Raw genomic sequence first — 18,379 nt, forward strand, 5'->3', positions numbered from 1 at the left:
GTTAGAAACTTATTTTTACTACTTCGCCCTTTTTTTGTTGTTGATAAGTCCATTGGAATCCTACTGGAATAAGAAAACGACTTTTACCGTCGGCTAAAAATATTTTAAAAAGAAGAAGAACCCCATCCACTCGCTCAGGCCGTCCCAGGTCTTGAACTTTACTTCTTGCACAAGTTTTGCTTGTTTGACTTTTATTCCCTTTTTTATTTTTGATATCCATTTTCCAATTATTTGATCTAACCCAAGTCCTTCTTTAAACGAAATGAAATCTGCTTTTATCCTTCCCATCTTCCTTGCCTTGGCTTCTGCTGCCGAGGATAGACATGATGGTGACAGAAACGGTGGTGCCAGAGGTGGTAACAGTTATTTTAACAACTACTGGAACTCCATAGTAAACGGCGCCCAGAGAGGTAACAATAGGGATGTTGTACCTGGCCAAGCTTCGCTGAGCTCTTCACTGAGTTCTTCGCTGGCTTCCCCTACTCCATCCGTGGCTCCTACGCCCTCTTCTCCAGGCAACCCATTCATGGACTGGACGTCTTTCGTCCCAGATCCTTCTACGTGGTTCAGCCCGGATGCAGAGAGTCAGCCTGAGCCTTCGTCTCAGCCGCCTCCTGACTCGAGACCAACTTCTAGCTCCAGCTCTAGTCCAAGCCCAAGCCCAAGTCCCAGACCAAGCCCAAGCTCCAGCTCCAGCTCTAGTTCGTCTCCAGCTCCAGGTCCAACACCCTCTACTTCCACTCCATCAACTTCCAGTTCTGCTGCTCCAACTCCTTCCACTCCTTCTCAAGCAGAACCTGAACCCAAGGCATCTTCCAGCTCCAGCTCTAGCGTTACTCCTACGCCTAGCCCAGAACCAACTCCAACCACTAGTTCCAGCTCTAGTTCTGTTCCTAGCTCCAGCTCCAGCTCCAACAGCCCTTCACCACCAACATCGTCATCGTCATCTACTTTCAGTACGGTGGCTCCAAGTCAGGCACAGTTGGACAGCGAGTCGCTGTCGACACCTCCTCCAGCTTCATCAGCTCCAGCATCCTCGTCATCGCAGTCCTCTCTGTCGGCTCCAAAAGAGCAGCCTCCACTGAGTCAATCCTCCTCATCACTGGTGGCACCTCTGTCATCCGCTGTGCCAACCTCTGAGACTTCCACTTTAACTCCATCAGAGGCTGCTCCTCAACCATCTTCTCAACAGAGCCCTCTGGCATCGGTGCAACCATCATCGGAGTCTTCCTCCTCGGAAAGCTCTTCGTCGTTATCACCAACACCAGTGACGTCGACTGCGTCACCAACGCCAGATACGTCGACACCTTCGTCTACTCAGTTATCTTCTCCAACACAGGAAAAAATTTCGGAGAATCCAGAGACTTCTAGTGAGCATGTTTCGGAGTTACCTCCACCAGAGTCATCTTCAATTGAAGAAGTTACTACTTCCTCTTCCCCTACTCCTTCTCCAGAGCCAAGCACGTCTGAACTTTTTGGAAACCCACTGACTGAATCGTCAGAAGTTCCCGAACCGGATACTACTCCAACTACTAGCCTGTTCTCGGAGATCGAGAGCCTGACAGTCGAGGAAAGTCAGACTTCGCTGGATAGTATTCCACCACCACCACCCACGGAAAGTAGCTCTGATGCGTATCGTCCGCTTCCAGCATCTACTGAGTCGGAACCTGAAGAGAGCACGGTCCAGCCAACATCCGACTACCCTGACGAATCTACGTTGTCTCCATCGCCTAACCCGGAACCAACAACCAGCAGCATTGACGCCGCTACCCAGACTACCTCAACTGAGGAGCCAAGTGTCCCAGAGTCGCTGACATATGTTCCAAGCCCCAGTGCGTACGAGACATCGTCATCTCCAGTCCAGGGTCCAATTGAATCAGAGTTCCCTCCTCTGCTGCCTGTTCTGGAGATCTCGACATCTTCTACGGAAACCAGTTCGCCTGTCATCATTAGTCCTTCGAGCTCTGATGAGCAGTCGACCTTCTCCGAGCCCCCTGTGGTTACTTCGTCATCTCCTGTCAGTACTGAACCCGAAACCACAGCACTCCCAGAGTCCAGCTGGTCTGAACCGATTGCTAGTGAGCCACTCACGAGTCTGACGCCTGTCGTTCCTGAAACCACCACCTCATCGGAGTGGCCTTTGGAAGAGTCTTCCACTATCCTGCTGGCTACTCCAGCTATTGTTACCACATCCAGTGTTGAATCGCTGCCGGAAGTTGTCCCTACTCTGTCTCCAGAGCAGTCAACTTTCGAAGAGGTAACACTGGTTGTTTCTGAATCGTCAAGCGCAGCTCAAGCATATTTGACCACTACGCCTTCAAGTTCTCCTGTTCCTGTTTCATCATTGACGTCGGAGGAATCTCCAATTGCCACACAGCCGCTGGAGGTGACGGAGGCACTGACTGTTTGGAGTCTGGCTCCATCTGAGGAATCGTCTTTCGTTCCGGTGGCATCAAGTCCCGTCTCTCAGTCGCCAGTCTCTCAGTCGCCAGTCTCGCAATCACCAACATTCCAGACCGAGTCGTCGCAAGTGGTACCTACCACTGCTTCCGCACCATCCTCCGGTGTTGTGCAACAGTCAGCTGTACCAGAACCATCGACCGAGTCTGCTATAAGTGCTGTCGAGCCTACTCCTGCGCCTTCTTCTCCGGCGGAAACTGAACCTGCTGCAACAGAGGAACCTGCTCCATCATCAACCAAGAATTGGTTGCCAACGCAGATCGTAGCAGAATCGACTTCCACCAGTGGAGAAAGCATAGCTGCTGCAACTACTGCCGCAACTAAGACATCTGGCTTACCAAAGGCTATCACTCCAGCCCAGACTGCATCTCCAGGTAAAGAGTACTCTCTTATCTACATTGGTTTCAAGGAGAGCTTGAACTATCCTTTCGTTGTTGAGAATTCTTTATCATCGGCGCAGATTTTTGAGTATCTTCCAAGGGTATTGCAATTCCCATTCGGGGACAAAAAGGAGTACAAGGACACCATTGTCAGTAGTTTGGTGCCTTACCATGCTGACGGTATTGAGTATGCAATTACTGTTGCGGAGGTCTACTTCCCAGCTAATGCTGTTGATGCTTTGTCCCAACTTGTATTGGATGATAACTCGAAGTTGTACAGAAATCCTGATGACACCGAGGCCAAGTTGGCCTCATTGATCGACAAGAGAATCCCAATCGTTGGTTTGAACACTGGTGACGGGTCCTCTCTGAGCAGCAGTGACCTGAACAATGGCTCATACGATTCATCGAATAATCCCGTGAAGAATAAGGGCACAATTGCTGGTGTTGCCACTGGTGCCGCATTGGGATCCATTATTTACATGTCATTAATGGTTCTCTTATTCAAGAAGTACAAGAAGAAGAGAGCTCTTCAGCTTCCTCCATCTGATAATGAAAGCTCCTTGGACTGGAGTTCTCAGGAAGATTCTGGTGTCCCATCGAATTCCAATGGCACTAATTCAACCAGGCCTGAGATCTCTGAACCTGTGAATGCGTTCAACTCTCTAGGTTGGTCAACAAACTAGATGTCCGCATACACCAATGTACTGCGTTCTGAACTTTACTAGAAGCTGCGCAGGTCTTCATTCGTTACCTTTTAAAGATATCCACTTTCGTTATACACTTTGACTGTGTTCAAAAACATATTATACACTTGTACGAACTTATGTTATATACCACATTTTTGAAATGAAACAATTTCTGAAAAGATTTCAAGTAGTGCTAAATAAGAAGAAATTTATGGATTTCTTCCACAACAACGAGCGAATCGTCATCAAGAGTCTCCTGTAACTCGGCTATCAAGCTTTCCTTCTCAGAAAGATTGTTTTCAACGAGAAAGTCATAAATGAAGTCAATCAAAATCTCCTCCTTAACTCCCAAATATTCCTCGATAAGATCACTAATTTTTTTCTTCAAAGAAGAAAGCTTATCTGACAGAAGCTCCAGAACCACAAGACTAGACCCGTTTGACTCAGTAGCAACAGTTTCAGTAACCTTCTTAGTAGATGGAGCTGGTGTTTGAACCTCCTTCTCTTCTTCCTGAGCATCCTCTTTATCGAGTTGTTCTTCCTTGGTTCTTTCGAAATTTCTAACTCGTAGATACTCCGCGTGATCATTATAGTATAGTTGAACCTTGGATGAGAGAATTGGATTGATCTTTGGCATGTCAAGATCCAGAAACAGCTTGAACTCCTCCATGTACGAGAACTTGTTGTCCACCAAATTGTCTTCGTACTCTTGGACAGCTTTAAGCTGTTGTAACAAGTTTGACATTTCATGTTCCTCAAGGTATTTCATCCTGTCCTGTTTCTTCAGATATGCCGCATCCTCTTGTCTGGATTGCTCGTCTTGAATATACTTGGCGTAATCCTCCTCGGTCATCTTGTCAGTTTCCAGCTCTTCTTCATCGGCTTGCTCGTCTGTCTCATGTTCCCCAGATGGGGTCTCTGCAAGAGAGCCAGATTCTTTGATACCTTGGAAAATGCTCGTAAGTTTTGCTTTAGCTTTACGTCTTTCGACCTCGAGCTCCTTCTTTCTGGCCTCTTTTTCAATTGTAAGCACCCTAGAGCGGAACCTAACAATATCTCCCACGATCTTGTCTCTCATTTCCTTTGGAATATCCACCAAGTCAGCATTGTCAACTTTATATGTGCTGTAATGTTGCATGACCTTGTCAAGATCCTCAGTGCCCGTTTTGTTGACATTTTTACCATAATTCTTCCTGTTCGCTATGATATTGGAAACCTCAGATAATGCTGTCTCGATCTTGGTCTCATCAAAACCAGTGCCTGAAGCCTGCTCAACCTGGCTAGAGACATCAACTTTGAAAACTTCGTTAAACCTGGGAAGAACTTCAATAAAAATTGTGGCTAGCTGGATATTTGAAAAGCGTACGAATACATTGTTTGACCCAGCCAAGTCGCCCTCTGCTAGTTCTGTCCATAGAAACAGGCCCTTAGCTGGAGCCACAGATACAATTATCTCTAGAACCTTTTCCATGGCATTCTTTCGTAGTGTAGGACAGTTGTGGAGAGCAACAGTAGCTTTCTGCTGCTGTTTGTTCTGGGGTAGAAGTTTATCAAGACTCACGTAGAGCTTCAGTGGTTGCTCGACTGCCTCGTTGACCTTGACACTCGCCTTGGAAGAATCAGTGGCTTCATTTGTACCGTTTGCAGTAGCAGGTGGCTTTCGTAGTTTTTGTTCTTCGAGGATCGCCTCGACATCGACATCTCCAAAGACTGGAATTCTTATTAGAGGCTCCACATTCGTGTACTCTGGTCTTTTATAGCCTTTAAGCTTGCTTATTATATGATCATTTTGATATACATCGACCGGATACGGTTCGACAATGCGGAATTTCATATGGCTTAGCTGCTAGATGGGAATGGGATTAGTAGTAACTCAGGAAGAGTAGTTGATGGTGATGCCCATATGCACGCGCCAGCCAAGTTACCTATCAATTCCATGCAACATGAAGCTAAACTGTCTAAAAATTTTAATCTTATAATATTACACTTATTAAGATGATTTAATAAAATATTAATAGTAAATAATATTAGCCATAATTGCCCTATACATGCCCTTTATGGCGCCTGGAATGGTTGCAAAATGTACTGGTGCGAACAAACATCATACTCCAGAAACACACTTCTACTGAATATTCCACATAACTTTATGGCTGATGTACCAGAAATTCCTGCTGATTTAGGCAGCTTGGGAGCAGAGTCTAATGGATTTGGAGCTCTCCCAGGCGTCAATCTGCTGAAACTGTCTAAAGCGAAAGACCTGTGGAAGAAGACATCAAGCCATCCACGGGAATCCAACAGCATAACAGAGTGGAATGAAATAATACGAAAGGCTGAAGAGAAATGGGATACATTTGAAGGTCCAGAAGATCAACGTGCTAAGCTTGCAGCTTCTGCTACGAGTATTCATAGACAACTACTTTCGAGGTTTCCTTTCCTCACAGAGCAATGGAAACAGTTCCTGATATTCACATACAAGGTCAGTGGCCTCAAAGATTCTCTTGCTGTGCTTGAACTTGCAAGTAAGAAGTTTCCTCAGAGTGTGTCTCTTTGGGTGGAGTATCTCACGGCCCTTATAAGTGCTGGTGATGAGTTCTCGGACAGCCATAACATCGATAGAGAATTCGCCAGGGCCAAGGGCCATATTGGCTATCACTTTAACTCAGATCCATTCTGGGACATGTACATTGCACATACATCGAAGAAAGATGATCCCAAAGATCTTTTGGAACTATATCTTTACCTTATACATGTTCCGTTGTACCAATATGCCCGTTATCATAATCAGTTCGTGGATATCAACAAGACTTTCGATGTGAGTGAAATAATACGTGACGAAAGTCGTTTATCAGAACTTCTCAAGTCATTTGACAAGGCTTCAGTTGACGAGTTGTCTGCTCTAGAGAAGCAGCAGTTGATTGATGACTACACGAATAGCATTTTTGCTGAAACTCAAGCGCAAGTTAACGAAAAGTGGACTTTTGAATCTGCGTTGGTGGTTCAAGATTTTCTGCCTAATGCTGCCACTGATCCAAAACCTTGGCTCGACTACTTGAAGCACGAACTTGAAGCCTTAAAATCTGCATCTGATGAAAGCCAGAAAAAGCGTCAGGTTGTTAGCATTACAAACCTTTTTGAACGTTCTGTGGTCCCAAATTGCTTTACCAGTGCGATTTGGCTTGAGTATGGCAAATTTGCACAAGAATTTCTAGCCTTTGAAGACGCAAAGGCCGTATTTGATAGAGCTGTGTTCAATTTTGTTCCACTCAATGAGCCAGAGATAAGGATCATGTACAAGGACTTCTTGATGAAAAATGAACAATTCGACGTATGCAACGAGTATTTGTTGGACCTCATCAAGTTGTTCTCTGGCTCTACTGGCAGTAATATCTATACAAAGGCTCCTTACATTCATTCCATTCAACAGCTATTATCACTTTGGCAAGAGCACGTCTCACCGGAAAAGTTACAGAGCATACTAGACTCCCTTGTGACGGGGTACTTCGACAGGGTAGACAGGTACAAGAAAGAAACTCCATCGAATACTACCTCTGGGGATACAAAATCAAAGTACGAGCTCAAGCCAGCTTTCATTACGATTCTTTCCAAGCTTCTAAACGACGATGGTATTTCTGTTGTCGCTGTTGCGTATTTGAAGGTGCTTGAAACTGCGAAGGAAGTTGTGAAAATCAGAACTTTCTATAATAAGTACTATCAAGAACCATCATTTTCGTGGTCTGTCCAATTCTGGAAGTTCTTTGTGGAGTTCGAGGGTTACAACCAGGTCAATTTAGTCAATTTGAGAAGCGTGTTGAACTACATTAATGAAGAATCAGCTCTTCCTCAAAGAGCAGTCGATGCATTTGCAGAAATCTACCATGAAATTATTTTGAAAAACTTGAAACTAGCAATGCTTTTAAAAGGGCCTAATGGAGAAGACTTGCATGACACATTAACTAATTTTGATTTAGGCAAGTCGCATAGCTTGTGGGATACTCCCGAAGCAAAAAGGATGGCTAAAAACAATGCTCATATCAGGGACATGGAAGAGCAAAGACTGTCGAAAAACACATCCAACCACTATTCGCCATCGCTGTTTGACCGACAGAAGGAGTTCCAGAAGTTTATCAAGAACTATTCATTTAACCCAGGTATTTTTCAAGAGCTACCGGAACAGAATCATCCGGAAAAAGAATTTGAGTTCGTATCTCTCGTTGATGATGACATTAAGCTTCCAGAACTTCCCACATACAAAAATTTGGATAAGTTGAACGGGCCTATTCAATATCCAGACGAGTAAACTGATCTATGCCAAATCGCCTTGACGTCCGATCAACAATAAATCAGGTCTAGTTTTGGCCTTCACAGTACATTTGTTGTTGCCAAACACTTCAAGAATTGTGAGCTTGGAAAACGAATCACTGAACTTGTTGGCAACCTCATCATCAAAACTTCTCACGAACCCAATATCTAGTCTCGTCAATAAAGGAAAACTAATCTGATTGAAATAACGTTGTATTTCCTCTTCATTATCGACGTTGTCGTTGGCACCGTCTTCAATTGCCTGCTTGATAAGGCGCTTTGTCTTAGAATCGTCGTTAGTCGTTATCTGTATCAAAAAGTCCTTCGATAATAGGTTGAGAGAGTTTACCGAAAGATCCACCAATGTCAGGGAGGAATGATTGAAAAGGCTGTACATAGCATCATCGCCTAGCCCTTTACATTTGGTCAAGTCAACTGTAACTAACCCACCACTGTTAATTATGGCGAACTCGTTGAATCCCTCCACGAACCCTTCATCAGTAAGCTGATCGAGATGACGCATAGAGAGATGTTCAAGTCTAGGACAGAATTTAGCAACGCCCTCCTTGAAAAATTCATCTGTAAGGGCACTGCAACCATCAACATTAAGAAAAGTAAGAGTCTCACCAGTAATTGCAAGGATATGAATCATGAGTTCGTCAGTAATAAGGTCTGGTTTATGAGGGTAAGAAATCTCAAGTTCGTTCAATTGCGACGCTCCAATATAATGTGGGATGAGCTCATAGATGGCTGTACTGTCGAGTCCATCAAGTCTCAGTAGCTTGAGCAGATTGAGATGAGGACCTCTTCTCTCCATGAGCGTCAAAAAAGCGTCGCTTCCAAAACGATGAGTGTTTCTGATTTCAAATTGATTGATCTCACATTCGGCCTGTTCAAAGAAGTCCTGCCACATTGGATTACTTATCAAGAAAGGACCGTCCAAGCTCAACTTTGTTAAGTTGTGTAACTTATCCTTGAAGTAAATAAGGTTATCATTGTGAAACTGACCACACATGAAGAGCGTGAGAGACTCTAGCTGGGAACAGAATGCGGCGATCTGGTTAAACGAATGAGATCCCACATTGGAGCAGTCCCAAAATTCTAACTCTTTCAAGCCAGGATTCAAAAAGAGAGACACGGTAGAGTCATCCAAGGAACGGTTTTTCGAAAGAATCCTCAGAATCTTGTTCATATTAGCCTGGCCAATGTCACCTAATGCTTCGACATCGTTAATGTTCTGTGTAATGACCTTGATGCAAACATCCTGTAATTTAGGGATTCTTATGACCTTTTTATCAAGAAGGGCAGAGGCAAGCAACTTTCTCTTCTTACGAGCATTGAGCTCGTTCCTTCTCGCGTTCTTTTCACGCTTCTTGAGTTCTTCGTTACAGTCTTCACACAAATATCCCTTCAAATCATCAACAAAACGAGAATATACGGACAACGTAAAAGGATTGCCGCATTCTGCGCACATATCCTCTTCACCGTACTTCTTATGGTCATCTTCCAAGTCGTCCTCAAGATCGAACTCACCGTCTTCATCAGACATGTAGTCATCGTCGGAACTACTGCCACTGCCTCCATCAGGATCACCACGGGCACTTCCATTTCTTATTCTTTTGGAGGCACGTCTTTTCTGTCTGCCCGCCTCGCGTATCTGTCTCTCTTCCTCGTCTACGGTAGCGCCTCTCGTACTTCGCTGAGGTGTAACCGAAGTTCTGCGACTAGAAGAAACCGGAGAAGAGGTTGGAGACTCTGTTTGGTCATCAGTTCCTGATTCACCTTCTTGATCTCGACGATTTTGGCGCTGCCTGAAGGCGTCAGTAATACCCTCTACTCTAAGAAACTCAGTAAGAGCCGAGTTTGGGCCGCGTACACCTGAAGATCTGGGTTTGCGTGGCATGACAAGTATATGGGCACGAGTAGTCTTCTGGAAAACTGAAGTTTATTTTAATTTTTCAGTACCAGATCGTGTATTGCTTCGATGGCGATGTCTTCATGCACTGATAAAGTACATGCATAAGGTGCACGGGTGCTATACCGATGACCCATTTGCAACAGTTTCGTAGTTAACCAAGGGCAGTAAAAAAAAAAAAAAAGATTACCAAATGCCAAGTCAAGTTAACTGAAATGCTCCCATTAAGTTAAACGACAGCATCTACCTTTTGCCTAAACTTCATTCATTCTTGTCCAACTCTACCCTCGATCGGAATACCGGTTGGTTATGCAGAATAGTCATAAAGTAGAACCACAAAAGTAGAACAACGGAAGGTTCAAGGAAGCCTTGTCGATCCCAAAATTACTCCAATAGCCATGGACGCTCTTCCCAGAACTTATCTTTGATTATGTCAACATGGAGCACCTCAATTTGGGCCTTTTTGCGAGCTTTACTGATCCTTTGCTTCTGTCTCTCGGATAGCTCCTCAGTTGGGACAGCTTCCTTATACTCTCTGACAATCACTGTACCTTTCTTGAACATTTCTGGCTCGTTGTTATAGTTGATACCGCACTTTGAGAATAAGATCTCGTTTTTATCACTAGAAACCGTCCCCAGAAGGAAGTTTTCTGCCTCCTGGCCAGTCATGCCGCACTTCTCTATCAAGCTCCAGAAGGATGTATTGTACAAGTTATTGATATGACAGTCGACTTGTCTCCACGAGAAATAATCACGTACAGTTTGTGCATTGGGATAAACCACAGCACGAGCGTCGAACGTCGGTAGCCTTTCTGGAACTAGAGGCTTTTCAGGGAACTCTTTATTCCATTCCATGACATAGAAGACCAGCATAAACAGTGCAAAAGTCGAAACAAGTTTCATTTCCCTGCGCTCAAAGAGCTCACACGTTCGTCTTAGCAAGAACAGGTACTCGTCTGAATCTCCATATGCCATCTGTATATCGGGAAATGGGATACAATTGTCTTAGCTGCTCTGTTCATGACATTGAGGGCTCTGATATCGTTGGGCTTGTCGAACTCGTAATGAGAACTGAACTTGTGGAAACCTTTGCCATCTACCCGTATGACAATGTGGGTCTGCGGGAGGAGGAAGTTTTCCCGCTCGAATTGCTTCACGTATTCAAATCTGGAGTTGGCCATAACTATGGATGTAGTAGAAGCACTGGAGGTTTATAGCGATGGAGGTCACGTGCCAGAATTTGGAATATACGGAAGGATTCAGATATGGAGACAGTAATGCCCAATTGGATTATTACAAACTACAGGTATTTTTCTTTCACGTATGCATTTATAAAAAGGTATAAGATCTAATAATAATGAGGAGATGTAAAATTAATCAATGCTTCTTCGACTTGGAAGACTTTGGCACTCTCGCGAGCCAGTAGAAGAAAATGGTAGCGATCATGTTGATGGCGATGAAACTGATGAAGATACCAAAGTTTCTCCATCTCTCTGAGTACTTGGCCTCGACGGAGTTCAAGAAAGTGTTGGTAGAATCCATGACACAGAAACCACACTCTTGAGTGGCACTCTCATCAACCAAGTAACCACCAGCGTTTTCAATAAAGGTTTGCATGTACTGGCCACATGTTTGACCACTTGGTGGAGCAAATCTAACAAGTTCTCTGTCAGCACATCTAATATCGTTGTTGGCAAGACCAGCACTCAACATACCCTGAATCATGTAGGTGAATGGGTTACATCTGTACATGAAAATCCAGAAACCTGGCAAGGCATCTGGACCAGCAAGCACACCACAGAAGTTCAAACACATGATAAACATCAAGTTAGCCAAGTTAGCAGCGTTGTCAGCAAGCTCCTGGAAAGAAATGACGAACTGACCCAAGGTGGAACAGTAAACGTAGAAACTTGTAACTAACAACCACATCAAAGCACCACGTTCGTTAACGGTATCAGTAGGCTCAGCATTGGCGTACATACCAGTAGGGTAGTACCAACAGAAGAAAGCAACGGTACCAAGAACAGCCTGGAAAGGTACCTCGGCAGTGATCTGGGATGCAATGAAAGCGAACCAACTGAAAGTTCTTGAAGGAGCTTCTCTGACTTCGTAAATTTCTCTCTGCATGACAAAGTATGGCAACATCTGCTGAATCAAAGTCTGCAATGGAATGAAGGACATAAACATCGAGAACATCTGGTTCTGCAAACCTTGCTGAGAGTTATCATTCTTGAAAAAGGAGAAACCGTTGAACAATGCTGAAGTGATGACCAAGAAGAACTTCGAGTAAATGTAACCAGGAGTTCTCCAGTATTGCTGGAAGGTTCTCCAAGTAACAATGAAGTACTGGTATGGAACGGGAGAAGCGTACTTCTTCTTCGACTCTGGGTCGTCGTCCCGAGGCAACTTGCTCAATTCGGTTTCCATGTAGGTCAACTCCTGCTGGACAGCTTGGTACTCGTCAGAGTTTCTCCAGACATCAAAGTAGTTTTGAGCGGCCTTTGAACCAGGAGCGGCACCAACAACTTCCAACATCCATTCGGCTGGGTTAGCCTCCTTAGGACATGGATGAGCACCATACTTCTCAAAGTAGTTAATCAATCCCTGACAATTTTCACCCAAGTCACCAAAGAACACAGTCTGACCACCCTTTTGCAAGAACAACAAACGGTCAAACTCCTGCAACAAGATAGCTGATGGCTGATGGATAGTACACAAAATAGCCTGGCCATGGTCAGCCAACTTTCTCATCAACTTACAAATAGACCAAGCAGTCTGAGAGTCCAAACCAGAAGTAGGTTCATCCAAGAAAAGCAACAACTTAGGCTTAGCAACCAATTCAACACCAATAGTCAATCTCTTACGTTGTTCGACGTTCAAACCTTCACCGGCAACACCGACCAAAGCATCAGAGTAAGCAGCCATTTCCAACAAGTCAATCACATAGTCAACGTAGGCATCCTTGTCCTCCTTGGAAACGTGAGAAGGTTGTCTCAAGTAAGCGGAGAAAGTCAAAGCCTCACGAACAGTAGAAGTTGCCAAGTGAATGTCTTGTTGTTGCACGTAACCAATAGATCTCTGGAAAGAGGAGTCCAAACCATGACCGTTCACCATTCTTGTACCATCAGAGACAGTACCAGTAGTAACACGCTCAGACAAACAGTTCAACAAAGTGGTTTTACCAGCACCAGATGCACCCATCAAAGCGGTAATCTGACCAGGCTTAACCCAACCGTCGACGTGGTTCAAAATAACACGGTTCTCAGACTTAATCTTAACCTCGTAAGTCAAATCCTTCCAGTGGAAAATTTGCTTTTGAGTAGGAATCTTGTCATCGTAAGCAGAAGAGTCACCAGATCCATCCTTCTCCATGGCATCGGAGTAGGAAATCTTTTCGTTAGGAATGTTGTTCTCAATATCGGCGGACTTAGCCTTCTGCTGATCCTTCTGTTGCTTGACCTTCTTCAAGGATCCTTTCAAGAAAAGAATGATTTCACCCTTCTGCATGGCACCCTTATTAAACTCAGTCAAAGCAATGTAAACGAACAAGAAAACAACGATGTAAGCAATGACAATACCCATATTTCTCCACTTGTGGCTGTTGAAATATTCGAAAGAGGTGGCCAAGTAGTCAGTACCGTTAACAACTGAACTACCAGGTTGAGCACCTGCAGTAGCACAAACACGGTTGATAGCATCCACAGAATCATATGGACCACCACTTGGGACAAAACTAGCACAGTCGAACTCAAAATTATGGAACTCGTTAACCATCAAAGACTCGAAGACATATGAGACCGGGTTAATGTATTGAATCCATCTACACCAGCCCAACATATTAGGAATTGGAATAACGAAACCAGTGAAAATAACCATAGCCAACAAAACGGAGGTAGCTGGAGTCATAGCACCTGCAAGGGAGGTAGAAACGGCACCCAAAGATCTGAACATGTGGGACATACACAAGGTACAGAGACCACAGAACATCCAGTAGAAGAAAAACCTGCCGGGATCACGTCTGAAATGGACCATGAAGTAATAGGAAAAGTTAAAGAAAATGGACATGCAAAGTTTGACTGGAAGTTCGGAAATGATGGATGCTAAAGCATCAGCGGAAGGTCTGTACAAAGCGTACTTCTTATGCTTTTCGACAATTGGACGGGCTTCGAACAAAGACATAATTTCCAACAAGGAAGCAAAGGCATTAAACAACACAGCAAAGAACATAGCGGCACCACGGTAGTAGAAAGAACCCGTGTTGGGCTGCAAGTTATAGAAAACGGACGATAGAATCAAACCCATGACACCCTGGCCAAAGACCGAGAAAATGACGATAGAAGGATCACCCTTCATTCGAAGGAAATTCCTTCCTATGATGTACCTCGTCTGCATGAAGAAAGACACAGTGTATGGAGACCTTGGCGAAATGTGCTTGGACTGTCTAGCAGCGTGAGCCTCACGGTAGACCTCTCTCTGGCCACCGTCAGCAGTCTCAGCAAAGTAACGGTCAATCTTGCCCGTCAAGGCGTGGTATTGTGGAGAAGCACGCCAGTACTCAGAGAATTCCTGGGCAGTACGTGGAACCTTGTTCTCGTAACCAGGTCTGACGATACGTTCTTCAGGGTTGGTCAAGGAGGTCAAGTAATCGGCGGTGGTTTGACGCTGAGGACAGTCGTAACCCATGTTCAAGAAGAACTGCTTGGCATCAGCAGCCTTACCGAAGAAAATCTGGTAACCCTCGTACAAGACAATGACGTTGTCGAACAAGTCGTAAGCATCCTGAGAACACTGGTAAATAGCAATCAATGGAGTAGCATCCAAGATAGCGGCAGAAGTCTTCAAAGCACGGATAAATTCCAAAGCGGTGGCAGCATCCAAACCTCTAGTGGCGTTATCCCAACATTGGATGTTAGCACCGGACAAGGAAACCTCAGCAATGGAAACACGCTTACGCTCACCACCGGAGACACCACGGACGAAATCAGAACCGACAGCGGTGTTTCTGGTATGGGACAAACCATAGGTGGCCATCATGACAGAAGCCATGTGCTTGGCATGGTCCAATCTAGAAACCTCACCTCTGTTTTGAGGAGTTCTCAACTTGGCAGCGAACTCCAAGGTGTCACCCACACTCAAGTGAGGGAAATGGACATCGGTTTCAGCAGAGTAGACGACATCACCACGGTGGTGCTTTTCAATCTCCTCAGGAGCCATACCGTCGTAGGAGATTTTCAGCTCCAGGCCAATCTCAAAACCGTAGGTGTTACAAGCAATTGTCTTAAGCAAAGTAGAACAACCGGAACCTGGACGACCCAAAACGACCGTGACTTCACCAGGGTGGAAGTAACCATCCATAGTTTTCAAGATATCAAAACAACGGCTCTCATCGATTTTACGAGCGCCGTGGTAGTAGTCAGTGGCCATCTTCCAGAGACCGTTGGTGACGGTAGGCTGGTAGTCCGAGTCAGCAGCCACACCGTAAGCACGCAAGTTTCTGTAGGCAAGACCCAATTTCGAAGGTTTATAGTATTCTGGGTCGTTGTCAAACAATTTACGCATATTTTTCACCCAGAACTTAGCATTGAAATTTTCGCTTTCTGGGTTCAACAGTTCATTAATTCTGTCAGCATCAAATGGCTCTACACCTGGCACTTCAGACATGTGTGAAAGGTACTTAAGCAAATCTGCCGAAGTGGTGGTTTTGGCAAGATCGCCACCACTTCCCTGAGAAATGTTGGTCAAGGTCCTGGCCAACTCACGGATTTCACCCTCCTGGTTCTGACCAAACCCAGTATACTCATTCACCGAGTCAGTAGTAGAAGCGTCATCGGGCAGAGGGAGCTGTTCCCGGACAGGCGGCGGCGCGATGGCCGAATCCGCCGGGGGAGCATCATGGAACAGAGCTTTCTCGTCGAAGTTAGACATTGACGAAAACGTTTGAAAAACCAGAAAAACAGAAACCCTAATACCGGGCGTTCCTGGGCGTTTTATACTGATGAAAAGAAAATACAGCAAATGCCGCAGGCCAGAGTGAAGAAGGGAAAGCGTGCAGGCGCAGCGCATGAGATAGGCAGATTCGGCGGCATGGGGGCGCACCGTGGGACGGCTGGAACGGAAGCCAAAATGTTCCGTAGTGTGTGGAAGTGTACACAAAACCAGACAGCGCCAGCAAAGAGGTGAGTATAGCAAGCGCCAGGTGAAATTGATCCGGGAAGAGAAAAAGAAAACACTACCCAAGTATCCGGCAGGCGAAGACTTACCGAAGAACCCATCAAGCGTATGCATCAGAGGGTGTGAGATGAAAGATGAAATCGTCAAGTATACTTGCTTTCGCTCTTTTCTTTTTTGAAGCTTTTTCTTATCGTCAGATTTTGTTTTGTAGTGTCGTCATGGCTTTTACTATAAACTGGTAAGTTAATGGCTTCAATGGCTCACGATTACTCATCGCGCAAAAAACAGAAGCTGGGCAGGAAAAAAAAAAAAACTGCCCCCAGCGGCTTCGTATTTCTCCTCTTCCTGCTCTGCTGTAGCCCAGCTTGTTCTGCTCCCCTTAACCCAAACTCACTTTGCTCACTTCCCTTACCTTTTGTTCTTTTTCCCTCTTTGTACCCCGACCCATGACTTGTTGAGGAAATTCTTGTCATGCCATTCTTTTTTACCTTTCCTTTTTACTTCTTGGCCCAGCCCTTTTTTCCGCTTCTCCAACGGTCCTGTCAATTCTCTCTGTCTCCCTCGTTTTGTCCACTTTTTTTTCAACTCGGGGCCTCAGTCCTTCCGAAAATCCGTCCCAGCCAGGTCATTTTTACCCTTTCGCGCAGAACACACTCTCCCTTGACCTGGCCAGGCTCGCTCTCCTGGGTCCTTCTACAGTTCGGGTCCAAACGGGAGAACCAGGAAGACGTTTCTCGGTGGCAACAAGGCTGGCGCCTATTGTTTAAAATGGCGTTTGTTATTTTTTCTGGTGGCGCAAAAACGTAATTAATAATCGTCCTGTCGGCTCCGTCGGGACCGCCGTGCCCCAAGCCTCTGGGTGAAAGGTGCTGTGGCTTCGTTTCGGAATTGGCATGCTATTTGCAACCGTTCCGAGAGACAGAACAATCGGTGGGTCGTATACTGGGGGCGCTTTTTTGGTTTCGCAGCCAGACAACGGTGCTGGTCGATCGCTCGTTTAGCACGGCTGACCACACCAAGTCACCAAGTGCCTTGGAACAAGGTACTTGGTGCTTGGTAAAATAGTATAAACAGTATAAACAGTATAAATGTAAATTGAAAATAGCTGGTCTACGTCAGCTAGTTCACTGCTTTACGTCGTTGACGTGGTTGCCAAGGCATGTGGTGACGCCTTTGCCTCGACATCTCTCTCTTTTTTTTTTTTGTTTGTCGCTTCGGCCCGTGGAACCTCCGGGCTCTACAAGTTGTTTTGGTCTGTAGATGTGTGGATCCAGGAAGGGCTGTGCTTGGCTTTTATACGACTACATTCCTGGTGTTTCGTTTAAAGTGTAGTTTAATATTTAAGGTTCCCGACAGATCTTCCGAGGGGTCAAGGAGGGGCCGGTCTACGACGGTATATATGCTGTAGACCGTTTAGATACGGGGGCTCTCGAGGAAGAGGAGGAGGATGAGGAGGGGCTCAAGACGTGGGAGCCATGCGGAACAAACTGTCCCCGGCTCGTTCCGGTGGTCTCTGAGCCTTTGTTGACAAACCAGTCGTATCTGCCAGGTTTTATGGTTAGAGGAAATGGAGGTTTGCAGCCAAAGGCTGTGTAGACAATAGCGTGGGTTTCCTTGATTTGCCACCATCTAGCAGAGTGGAGGTGTCTGTTGGTTTGTGGTGGACCCTTTGATGTATTAGAGAATTGACTACTTCAACGGCTCTGTCATATTTCTTGGTACTGTCTTCTGTGTTATTATGCCTGCTAAGCTTTTTAAGTGAAAAGCATGGCCACGGATTGGCTAGAAAAGAGAGTGGTATGACCACGGTTTTGTGGTTCATTGAATTGCTTCTGAAGAGTTGAAGCAGGTTGTGCTGACCGTGGTTGGTCCTGAGTCTACCAGATATAGCAGCGGTGGGTATTGACTTGCGCACACAATGAATAGAACCCACCGAACTCAACCAAGCATGAGCCAATAATCCTTATTCAACTGTTTCTTTGGACAAAATAAAATATAGGAAATAATTTTCTGCTCCAAAGTGATTCCACATTGACTTCATCAACCTCCAGTGGGTGGTTGGAGGGCTTGCAAAATATGTGCGTGTCCTGCATTGTTAAGCAAAGATTCCCACTACTTCACACTTCACCTACCACCAACACAGTAATTCTCGATGCAAGTAAAAGTCAAGACTTTGACTGGTAGAGACATCCCAGTGGATGTGGAGGCTAGCGACAAGGTGATTCGTATCAAGGAAATGATGGAGGAGAAGGAAGGTATCCCTCCTGCGCAACAGCGATTGATCTTCAACGGTTCTCAATTGAACGACGAGATCACTATCGAGCAGTCTGGTATTCAAGCAGGCGCCTCATTGCATTTGGTGTTGACCCTTAGAGGCGGTTACTAAAAGTCATAGGGTTTATCCGCCGGCCGGTTATATAGGCCTCACATAGCGAATGGAAATGATTAATGATATGGATTGTTTG

The 18,379-nt window shown here is 45.3% G+C and overlaps 4 protein-coding genes across 4 annotated transcripts; 2 read left to right on the forward strand and 2 right to left on the reverse strand. All coding sequences in view use genetic code 12, as the record gives it.

The window, feature by feature from the left end:
• Positions 1-262: 262 nt before the first annotated feature.
• MSB2 (Msb2p) lies at positions 263-3,526 on the forward strand (the record flags this gene model as incomplete). The annotated part of the gene is made up of 1 exon (XM_025483928.1): positions 263-3,526. The coding sequence occupies one exon, from the start codon at positions 263-265 to the stop codon at positions 3,524-3,526; it is 3,264 nt and encodes a 1,087-aa protein (XP_025342143.1).
• Positions 3,527-3,722: 196 nt separating this feature from the next.
• CXQ85_000171 (uncharacterized protein) lies at positions 3,723-5,363 on the reverse strand (the record flags this gene model as incomplete). The annotated part of the gene is made up of 1 exon (XM_025483929.1): positions 3,723-5,363. One exon carries the CDS (start codon positions 5,361-5,363, stop codon positions 3,723-3,725), a length of 1,641 nt encoding a protein of 546 aa, XP_025342144.1.
• Positions 5,364-5,675: 312 nt separating this feature from the next.
• Positions 5,676-7,826, forward strand: PRP39 (Prp39p; the record flags this gene model as incomplete). The annotated part of the gene is made up of 1 exon (XM_025483930.1): positions 5,676-7,826. One exon carries the CDS (start codon positions 5,676-5,678, stop codon positions 7,824-7,826), a length of 2,151 nt encoding a protein of 716 aa, XP_025342145.1.
• Positions 7,827-7,858: 32 nt separating this feature from the next.
• Positions 7,859-15,668, reverse strand: RAD7 (UV-damaged DNA-binding protein; the record flags this gene model as incomplete). The annotated part of the gene is made up of 5 exons (XM_025483931.1): positions 7,859-7,875; positions 7,898-9,766; positions 10,148-10,718; positions 10,742-10,946; positions 11,137-15,668. 5 exons carry the CDS (start codon positions 15,666-15,668, stop codon positions 7,859-7,861), a joined length of 7,194 nt encoding a protein of 2,397 aa, XP_025342146.1.
• Between the last annotated feature and the right edge of the window lie 2,711 nt (positions 15,669-18,379).

The sequence above is a fragment of the Candidozyma haemuli genome (genome assembly GCF_002926055.2).
Source record: "Candidozyma haemuli strain B11899 chromosome Unknown A_2014730914, whole genome shotgun sequence".
Taxonomy (NCBI): domain Eukaryota; kingdom Fungi; phylum Ascomycota; class Pichiomycetes; order Serinales; family Metschnikowiaceae; genus Candidozyma; species Candidozyma haemuli.